Raw genomic sequence first — 11,001 nt, 5'->3', positions numbered from 1 at the left:
CTTTGCCTCTCCTTTGCCTTAAGAGGCGAGCAGGGAGGGCTCCTAACTCTGTCCACTTCCAGACCTGTGGGTCCCCCCTGGTCTCCCTCATCCGCCCATAACAGCTCGAGAGTACGGACCAAAGCAGTCTAGAAAGTGGCTCAAGCCAACACACCAGTACCTGCTCCAGAGGTCTCTCGATCGCCCCTCCCCCCGCCCAGGGTTCATCCAGCAGGTCCCCGCGACTAGATAGCTGTCTCAACCACACGATTTTCACCGACTTTATTGGCTCCCGACCCCGGCGGGCTCCTCGCCGCCCACCTCCCCACTAGATCTAGCCGGCCCTCGATGACATGGAGCATATTCAAAAACATTCCGGGGCAGCTATGAAAAGAGCCCTTGCTGGGGAAGCCCGCTCCCCCGTGGCGGCGTCAGGGTCACTTGCTCTTCGCCTTCTGACTCTCCGTCTTCTTGGGCAGCAGCACGGCCTGGATGTTGGGCAGGACGCCGCCCTGAGCGATGGTCACTTTCCCCAGCAGCTTGTTTAGCTCCTCGTCGTTGCGGATGGCGAGTTGCAGGTGGCGAGGGATTATCCTGGTCTTCTTGTTGTCACGAGCGGCGTTGCCAGCCAACTCCAGGATCTCCGCCGTCAGGTACTCCAACACGGCTGCCAGGTACACCGGCGCCCCAGCGCCTACTCGCTCCGCGTAATTACCTTTGCGCAGCAGTCTGTGCACTCGGCCCACTGGGAACTGCAGGCCCGCGCGGGAGGACCGTGACTTGGCCTTTGCCCGCACTTTGCCGCCCTGCTTTCCGCGACCAGACATGTTCGCCTCTCGCCCAAAACTCCAGCAACGAAGAAGTACCCCAGCAATCCGGGTTGGAGAATGGGAGTGCAACGTACCACACCCGAACCGCCTCTACCAAGACTTTGCTGATACTAGGCAGCGCCCTCCAATTGGGCGCCGCAACATCCTGGCTCCGACGACCAATGACAGGCAGGCTCCGCGACCAAAGAGCGCGCGGGCAGAGGGACCGTCTTCTCCAGCTCTATCCAATTAAAAGAGCAGACTCCTAGTCCTCATTTACATAACCGCTCTTATGAATACTCAGACCCGACTGTTACGCGTTTGGTGGCTACGTTGAATTTATTGGATCTTGAGATTTCAACGTCCACGCACACTCCCGGGAAAAGAAAGTCTAAAGAAGTAAGGAAGCGTGGTTAGAAACAAAAATCCGGAAGAAGAGCTATTCCGTCTACACTACGAAGCGCTCAAGCGAGAAATGCCTCTAGCAATGGAGGTCGTGGGGTGTGCCCGATAGCATCCTAGCCAGGTAGTTAACTGACTTCAGAGCCCGTGCTTTTGGGCAACATGGCTCCTCAAGCGAAATCACAACCTCTCTACCCAATTCTGCCTGCCCAGTGCAGGGTACGTTGCCTGTTCCTTTAAATAACACCTTGCCTCATGCAAACCCAGGGGCGCCTGCTAATACCCTGCAGTGTGGGGAGCTGACTCCAAAAGAGGCTTCGGACGGAGTTGGCCATCTGAACTTTCTTAATCACACTAGATGACACTGGACTCCCCGCACAGCTCTGCCTCTCACAGGCTGCCGATCTTCGCTTCGAATGGCTGCGAAACTAGAGTGCTAGACTAGACGTGACTACTGTCTTCACAGACGACAGGAACACGCTCCCTCAGCCAAAAACTGAACATCTCTTGCCTTTCAGGATAAGAGCCTGAAGAGAGCGTCTGGATGCCCATGAGAAGCCACAGGCGCAGCTCCGTCGCCGAGGCTGCTGAGGCTGCTGGCCTTGCCGTGCCCCTTATTGGTCCTGGGGCCGCGGATCACGTTCTCCACGAAGACTCTGGCAGTCTCCTTGTAGACGAGACTAGAGGTAAATAAGGTCTCGTAAGACATTCCCATGGCGCTCGGCGCTCTCCTTTTCCAGCCCTCTGCGGCGCTAAGAGATCACGAAAAGACTAAGGGAAGACCGGCAGCAGCTACCCTTGTAAACCCAGATTGCGGAGCCATAGCATTCAGAACAAAATAAGGGTTTTTTTTTTTTTTTTATTTGGAATTAGAAATTACTTTCTACTAATTTATTGACGTAATTTCATTTACCTCAACATTTTCCACAATTATACAATTACACTAGTATGTGATGTAAGAGTAAACACATATTAAAATAAGCAGTGTTTTATACGGATTATAATATCCACTTAAAACAAATTTACCCTTTCACTACCCTAATAAAGATTTCATTGAAATAACGTTTTCAACTATTTATGTATATGTCCTTATTGTCTAGAACAATGATTAAAGTACTTGTAGTAGGGACTCACTAAATGTCTCTGGAGCTGAGAAACAGTATATTGTCACGACGAAGGTGGTCATCCTGGAGCCAGACTGCCTCAGTCCAAATCCTGGCTGTACCACTTACCAGCTGGCCTTCCAGAACTTATTGAACCCACGTACCTGTCCCAAAGTGTTACTTTGAAGATTAAATATGTTAGTAAGCATCCAGTAATTGTTAGAGAAATTGAATGAATGATGCACTTAGTAGCAAGTTGTTGACCTGGAATGAGTTCTCTCAATTTAGCATAAATTCTGCCCTACATTGTGGGAAATTCCCCCCCCCCTTTTTTTATGAGGAAGATTAGCCCTGAGCTAACGTCTGCTACCAATCCTCTTCTTCTTTGCTGAGGAAGACTGGCCCTGAGCGAACACTGGTGCTCATCTTCCTCTACTTTATATGTGGGAGACACCTGCCACAGCTTGCCCGGACAATCTGTTTGCAGGTCCACAACCGGGATCGGAACCAGTGAACCCCAGGCCACTGAAGGATAATGTGCGAACTTAACCACTGTGCCACCAGGCTGGCCCCTATGGTGGGAAATTTTTAATAATTATTATTATTTTGGATGCTATCCTTTTATTCTTAGAAGCAAGAGAGATTTCTAACTTGAAAATGTTCTAACCTTGACTTTTTAGTCTTAGTAAATATAAACAAATCAACCTGTTTTACCATTATAAGAATCCTGATCTCTTCAAGATCTGATAGACTTTTCTTCTTCCCTGTGAGTGACGGATTAAAATCATATAGTACAATTTGAGTATCTAGGATTTTTTTCTAGCCATACAGTGGTCCCAGGTTAATTCATCTTTAACCAAAAAAAAGTACTTTTTGTGTTATGGAAATGGGTAAATTATAAGCGTTTAGATACCTAATATTTACTATAAAGCTTTCCTGCTGGAAAAGTGTATTCTTTAAGACAAGGGATAGGGAACACAGTTTATTAAAATATTCCTTTCTCCAGATGTTAAGTGCCTGGCAACGAGTTATGAATCATCCTCTAAATATGGGGGGCCTTTTATCGCAGTAAAACGTCTGGAGTCCTGTCCCCTAGAGCGGTGACACTACAGAAAGTTTTATTTTTATTCAGGGACTCTCTTCAAAGGATTGAGCTTGCTGATTGAAGATTTGCACTAGAAATGACTCTTTAGAGCTATGATCGTGGCACCCATTATTTTATAAGAACTCTGAATGTTTAAGTGCAAGATGGGAGAACCTCAGATTTGAATGAAATAAATTTACAATATTTCAGCTAAGTAACCACAGAAAACCACTTACTTGGTTGAAAAGCAAATACGCGCGGGCGTGGGGCTGGGGCGGAGGAGGCAGGAAAATCTGCAAATTGAGCAGAAACTGAAAGGAAAAGTCTTGAGGGAAGGAGGGGAGGAAGATTAGACTTTTGAAAGAATTTTAATTGTCTGCGGGGGCCACAAAAGAGAAAAAAGAACCATTAAAAATTTTCCTCTCCCCCTACTTGTGACTGAAAAAAATCCACAAACGAAAGCTATAAAGCAATTGCCTTGAAATCTAACAAGATGCAATGTGTTCCTGGTTCCTACTGATTGTCACATTAGCCTGAGAAGAATATTATAAAAGTAAGCATTCCGTTTGAAAAATAATTAGAATTCACGAGCGCTTGAGGGAGAGACGAGGGGGCCGGCGGGGACGAGAGAGAAACCGAGCGCGCGTAGGATCTGGCCGACTTTTATTGAAGCGCTGACAAAACGCAATAGAAATTCTATTGAGTCCTCAATTTTATGGAAAAATAACTAAAAAGGTTTTCCCCCCCAAAAAAAGAAATCAGTCTTGTTTTGTTTACTGCTTGCTAGACTCACTATTGTGAGGAGGAAAAACGGCTCCTGGGGCCTAGAGCTCCGCCCACTTTCTTGAGGTTTTCAAACAGGTCCGCCACCAGAGAATATAAACCCTGGGCTAAAGCTCCTCATTACCGACTGCTTTTCGGTCTTGAAGCACAGTTCTTGATACGATGTCTGGTCGAGGTAAAGGTGGCAAAGGACTGGGAAAAGGAGGCGCCAAGCGCCACCGTAAGGTTTTACGGGACAACATCCAGGGCATCACGAAGCCGGCCATCCGCCGTCTGGCCCGCCGCGGCGGTGTCAAGCGCATTTCTGGGCTCATCTACGAGGAGACCCGTGGAGTGCTGAAAGTGTTTCTGGAGAACGTGATCCGTGACGCCGTGACCTACACGGAGCACGCCAAGCGCAAGACGGTCACGGCCATGGATGTGGTGTATGCGCTGAAACGCCAGGGCCGCACTCTCTACGGCTTTGGCGGCTGAGCTTGTCTTGTGGCTTTTCTCCAGGTTTCAAAAGGCCCTTTTTAGGGCCCCCAAGACGTCAAGAAAAGAGCAGACACTGCTTACTGTATAAATACCGATTTCAAGTGCTGATACGCGGCTTAGATGAGGCACTCTGAACGCCGTTACCATATAAATGCTGGCTTTAAGTGCAAATACGCGCCTTGCACGAAGCGCTCTGAACGCCGTTAGTAAGAAACGGTTTGAAGCATCTGCTCCGGCAGCTGTCTCCGGTTTAGAGGCTTTAGGCTTGGGCTTGGGAGGAGGAGAGGTGTGGACAGTGGAGCTGTGGGGGGGACTCAACACCACACGCTTGGGACGCAGCCTGGGAAGAGGGGCGCAGGGCAATGGTGACTTCTCTCTACATAGAAGCAGACGCCGGCCTCCTAGCTTGCTTTTGGATTCCGCTTGGGAGAAGACAGCATCTACGTTAGGAAACCCATTTCTCATGAGCAGTGCACGGCTTCTGAGCAACCGAGGCCTCTGGCCCTGAACCTATATATAGTGGATTCTATGTAAATCAGGGGAGCGGCATTCCCGCTTCCGATTGGACAGGAGGGCGCCGCGTCGGAGCGCCGCAGCCGGCCGAGAGCGCGGGGCTGGGCCTGTTCCAGCGCCCAATAGGGAAGCGCCGCTGCCGGCGAGTAAGTGCGAAATGCCGTCCGAGGGTGGCGCGCTGGGGTCCTGCCGGGCGTGGATAGGTGATTTCTTCGCGGACGGTTTGAGTAAGGCCCCCGAGCTCAGACGCTGACTGTAGGGTGGTGAAGTGCGGGCCAAGACCAGGCCGAAGCTCGCGGACCCCGTGCCGCCCATGAGTCGGCTGCACAAAGTTGGCTGCGCGGAGCAGGTGAACGTCCGCACACCGGAGAAACCGGCGGCGGTGCTCGAACCCCTGACCGTGGAAATCCAAGAGGTGGCCAGCAGAGCGGCCAGGGGCGCAGGACAGCGGCCTGCCCAATATCCTGGCGCTGCTGCTGCTCGGGAGAGAGTGTCTTGTGACCCGCTCGCAGCCGGGAGAGGAGCCCTGGCTTCCGAGTAAAGGTCTTTTCAGAGCCGCCGGGGCTCTGGAAGGGAGATGGGCGGTGGGTTGGGTTCTAATAAGCTCGGTGAAAATGGTATGGGCGAGAGCTGGGTGGTAGCGGAGTCCTACCCAGTGATCCTGTCGTTCGGCCAGGAGACCTCGAGCAACGTGCGGCCCTGGGGCAGCCTGTTGGAGGGAGCCTTCCCCAGGCGACTGTAGGGCCTGGAGATGGGGTGACCTACCTACTTACGTGCAGGCCAGCAGGGGCCGCCATGGAGGCGAGGCGGGACCCCAAGTCAGTCTGATGGCCTCGCTCTGTTCCTGGCTCTGGCACTCATAACTTGTTTATGTGAGGGAAATGGGGAAAGGGCTTAGGACCCCAAAATACAGTGCGATTCCATGCATCTTAACTAATCTCCCCCAGCTCTGGCTTGTCTCAATATCGTGAAGTCACTTAGCTTCCTGGAAGTCGTTGCCTGGAGTGGCTCTGGGGAAACTTCCCAGCCTTGATAGGCAGATATGTCTCATTTTAAGCGATTTATGTCTGAAATGTACTCTGGCCAGGAAAACATTTATTATATTCCTTTAGCGGAGGCTGGCGTTATGCCATCTCTTGAGTCGCTGGCACTTTGTGTTCCATTATTGCATTTGATTGTCCAGGAAATTTATGAAGTATTTGTTATTAATACCGTTTGACAGATGAGAAAGCTTATGCTGGGGTGAAAGAACTGGAGCCGGCGTTTGAACCCAGCCCCGTTGGATCCCGCACCCTTTGACCTTAACCCTTATGTACCACTGCTTCTGCCATGGAGGCAGTACCTTCTCCTGCTCCATAAAGACAGTAGTATCGGTGATGCTGGTGTGAAATGAAATTTCTAGGGCAGTGAGTCCCGGAGGCTCAACTTTCTTTAATGTGAGTGAAAAACTGAGTTACTTAAAAGAAATGGCATTGTGTGGCACACTTCTGTGCCTTTATATTTAGTGAATGAGTGAATTTGAGTGGATGGATGATGTACCCTTTCAATCCCCAAGTTAGCATGAATCAAATTGTTGGAGGTGAAGGTTAGGAGCCCAGTGGAGCATGGAAATAAGTATTTGCTTGACAGTTCAAAATATCTATTCCTTGGAAGTTTAATTTTTGTTTGTGTTTTTGATAGTGGCCTCAATTCTTTCTACCTGTCCAATAGAACTTATATTTTCCTTTAATAGCATGGCTATTTTTTTGTTCATGTTTTATATAATTTATGAAATATAACCAAATTATTTGAGCACAAAAATCTTTGTTTTCATGTGTATGAGTCCCATGGTAGTACCCAGTCCTGAAGTAATCGTATTTTCCAAACCACAACACTGGGTCACGTGATTGGAGAACACAACAGAATATCTGAAATTAGAACTGACGGATTTTCTAAAGTTGGCTAATAAAATGCCTTACTACAAATGTTTGTTAAATAAAGAACTTAATGTAAAGCTTCTCCGTAATGCCTTCCTTACAATGTGAACAGAATGCTATTGAAATTAGACCTTGTAGCAAAGTCATCTCTTCTGAATTGTGAACATTTAATGCCTCTTTTGTTCCAAGAACTGTTAACTTTTCAAGAATCAGAGAAAATTAGCATAGTTCCTGCCATCAAGAAGTTTCTATTTTCCGAGTGAAGAGGGAAGGGAAAGACATCCGTGTACTTATACTCGTGTGGTTTGCTCTAATAGAGTGGTATGAATGAAATGGTATTGGTGTACAGAAGAACAAATAGTGTAAGGCTTAGGGGGTCTTCAAAGATCAGGTGGCATTTGTTCTGAGCCGAAGGCCCTTTGGAGAAGGGGAAGGCCACACTAAGCTTGGGGAACAAACAGCATGACCAAATGCCAGAGTAGTTTCCAGGCAGGATGTATTTGGGGAGCCTCCTCATGTTGGATATTTAATTTGTCCAGTTGCCCAGGAATAATGCAATGGACTAGGTAAACAGTTGGATAAAAATTGAAATCAAGTCCAAACAAGCCAATAGAAAAATGAGCAAAAGACAGTGGGAAAACATGGCCAATAAACATAGGAAGAGGTGTTCAGCTTGGTTAGTCATCAGGGAATTGCAAATCAGGACCACAATGAAATGCAATTTTGCACTCACTAGTTTGGTAAAAATTTTAAAGTCGTCATTATCTTGTAAAATTGAAGATAGGTTCACATATATGCTGAGCCAGCAATTCCACTCCTGGATAGTTACCTAAGGGAAATTATAGCATGTGTGTACCAGGACACGTGTTCACCAAAGTTCTTGGTAGAACTGTTCACAGTAGCAGAAACAAAGAAACCATATGAACATTGACAGGAAAGTGGATGAATAAATTGTGGTGAAATATAATTTGGCAGTCAGAATGAACTCATAAATGCAATATGAGTTTATGGTGGTCTATATTGAGTGTTTTGTTTTTCTACTGACATGCGTGAAGACTTGTGTCTTCATGTGTTTTGCAGATGTTTATTCTGAACTAATATATGGTTGACGATCATATGCAGAGTGCTGAGGAGCTAACTGGGCACACTGCCCTCCAGAGAAAATTAGCATTTGCTTCTCCTTTGGGCCAGATGCTTCTATCAATTTGTGATTTTAGCCCCTTTCCCGTGGCCCATCTTGATGGAAGAGTCTCACATTCTCCTTCTTTGTATCCTTACAGGAGATCCAAGCCTTATTCTCCATTGCAACCCTAGATTTGACGCTTGCTTTCCCATCACCTTCAGTTGTTATTTCACTGCCTTTTTATTTTTAATTTTTTGCCCTTTGGGGATTTTCCTTATTTTCTTGTGACCATAGAAATACAGCCTTTGAGCTAGAAGTTTCATTCAGATTGTGTGGTTTGCCAAACTGCTCAAAGTGGGTTTCACCAACTATAACATTTGATGTTATATGTCTTCCCCGACTAGTCTGTGAACTTGCAAGCAAGAATCTGATTCATATCTGTACTCCTTGAACCTCTGACCTATAATTTTGAATACACATAGGCACTTATTAATGTTCTGAGAAAATTATCTATTCATTTATTTGATAATATGGTAACATATCTTACTAAAATAGAGTTGTTTTCCGTATGTTTCTATTCTCTGAAAAGATGATATACCATAACAATGATCTGCTCCTTAAATTTATTAGTAAGCCATTTGCCTTGAAGTCCTGCCCTGGAGGTAATGTTTTGGTTACATTTTCAGATTCTTTCACCATCTTTATTTTTTTCTATTTAGACTTCCTACTTTTTTTTGAGTTAAATTCGATAAGTTATATTTTCCTTTAAAGCCATATATTTTATTTTAAAAATTAGAAAAAACTTATACACATCATATTTTCTAATGTTAAAAAACTGTCACCTTTCTCATTTCTAATTTTGTGTTATCTTCTGATTATATTTTTCAGAAATCTGTTTATAAATTAGTTTCTTCAAAGAAAAAATTACTCAGTTTATCCTTTTAAAAACTTTTAATAATTTTTATTCTTATTGTTTCTTACCCTGTAATTTCCTTGATAGGATTTTTTACCATTTCTCCAAAACCTGTTATCCCCATTTCATTTTAGATTCTTTATTTTCAAAATAACAGTATAATCTATGACTCTGAATTTATTTCTATTACAGCTTTGGTTGCATCTCAAACTTTTGAAATATTGTAGTGCATTGTGTTATTTCCTAAGTCATCCATAATTTTATTATTAGTTCATCTCATCTTAACCCAATTATTAAAGAGGTTAAAAATTTAGAGAGTTGGAATGTTTTCCTGTTTTAGTTATCAAAATTAATTTTTAGTTATAAATTTGGGCTAGGGAATGAGACCTGTGCAATTTCTTCTTTTTGGAAATTATTGAAGTTTTGTTATCATTTTTTGAAAATATCTTATGGATGCTGGCCAAGGAGGCATAGTATAATGTTTTAAAATAGGACATTCAATTTATAGGTGTTCAATATTGTTAATTATATTTTGAAAATAAAAACCCTATCACCGTTTTTATCTACTCTGTGTATATTATACCTAATAGTGTCGTGTTGTTTCCTGCTATATTTTTGTTTCTCTCAGTTTATCCTCATATTTTAAATAGCGTTTATTTTATATAATTTGCTTGTGTGTGATTTGGTATTTAAACTTCATGACTGTTATACCTTCTTTATAGGTTGTACCTTTTATCAATGTGAATAACTCTTTTTGACCCAATTTTTTTTTCGGTCCTTGGGGTATTAATTAACTTGAATTCCAATTAGTTAACTTCTTTTTTAACCTTATCTCAGGTGGTGTTAGGCACCTGCAATTCTTAATACACTGATGATCTAATTACAATGTTTATCTCCCCAAATTTTAACAACTTTATTTTGGTTATTTGTGATAAGGCATAAAATATCTACATCTATTATTATATAATTCAGGGGAAATATAATTGTAAGAAAAATTTTATGTTATACAAATAACATCAGAAAAATAATCTTAAATTATTTGAAATGAAGCTTTGACTTTATTTCTCCTACCCAATATGTGTAACTTTCTCAAGATAATAAAGAATCATTCAGTTAAGTATTACTTCACTGGACATCATCTGAGTCTTTAGTTCACATGAGAGTATTTGATACATCAGACACCTGGGGTGGGGCAATTTATAAAATCTTCTATCAAAGCATCCTGTGATTTGAAATAGTACATAATAAGCACTCAATAAGTAATCAATGAATTAGTGAATATATGATTAAGGGATAATGGAGGAATACTTTCATTTATTGTCAAAGGTTAAGTCAATCATAGATGAAAAGACTTAAATTATTATATTTTTCTTATCCTAACTAAAATTCACCCCAGAGGGTGTTTTTTCATCTGGAAGCCTCTTATTTTTTATGCATTTTATGTTAGCAATCCCATAGCTATTATTACCATAATATTCTACATTCAGAAACATTTATTTCCAAGTCATTTGTTTGTAAACACAAATAAGTAAGCACAGATATGTGTATAAGTAAGAATTTCAAGATGGGATGTAAAACTATGCCTATAGCATAATATCGATACAGCAAAAGACTATAATCAATCTTTTTTTTACCAACATATTAATAGTAGTTATTAGTATGTAGAGGCTTACTGGCTATTTTAATTTTTATCCTTTTTGCTATGTTTTCTAAATTTTCTATGAATACTTTCATAATTAAAAATCAATATTTTATTTGAAATAAATTTTTCACAAACATTAGATAATTAATTGGAAGGTTATATAGTGCATAGGGGAAGGATACACACACATGCATGGTCATATTACAGGTGGGAAGACTCTGTCACTCACGTTACACTGTACTGTACTGTATATGATA

General features: G+C 43.2%; 2 protein-coding genes across 2 annotated transcripts; one reads left to right on the top strand and one right to left on the bottom strand.

Annotated features, from left to right (window-relative positions):
• Positions 1-245: 245 nt before the first annotated feature.
• H2AJ (H2A.J histone) lies at positions 246-973 on the bottom strand. Its single transcript, XM_014834252.3, has one exon. The coding sequence runs from the start codon at positions 804-806 to the stop codon at positions 417-419; it is 390 nt and encodes a 129-aa protein (XP_014689738.1). The 5' UTR covers positions 807-973; the 3' UTR covers positions 246-416.
• Positions 974-4,030: 3,057 nt separating this feature from the next.
• On the top strand, positions 4,031-4,688 carry H4C16 (H4 histone 16). Its single transcript, XM_070494160.1, has one exon. The coding sequence runs from the start codon at positions 4,323-4,325 to the stop codon at positions 4,632-4,634; it is 312 nt and encodes a 103-aa protein (XP_070350261.1). The 5' UTR covers positions 4,031-4,322; the 3' UTR covers positions 4,635-4,688.
• Positions 4,689-11,001: the final 6,313 nt, after the last annotated feature.

Source organism: Equus asinus, chromosome 22, assembly GCF_041296235.1.
Source record: "Equus asinus isolate D_3611 breed Donkey chromosome 22, EquAss-T2T_v2, whole genome shotgun sequence".
Classification (NCBI taxonomy): Eukaryota; Metazoa; Chordata; class Mammalia; order Perissodactyla; family Equidae; genus Equus; species Equus asinus.
The sequence above is the reverse complement of the archived record's forward strand: the minus strand, read 5'-3'. Positions and strand labels throughout refer to the sequence as shown.

Bases quoted from the DNA above. Each gene is read 5' to 3' on its own strand.
- H2AJ (XM_014834252.3), bottom strand. From the start codon at position 806: ATGTCTGGTCGCGGAAAGCAGGGCGGCAAAGTGCGGGCAAAGGCCAAG.
- H4C16 (XM_070494160.1), top strand. From the start codon at position 4,323: ATGTCTGGTCGAGGTAAAGGTGGCAAAGGACTGGGAAAAGGAGGCGCC.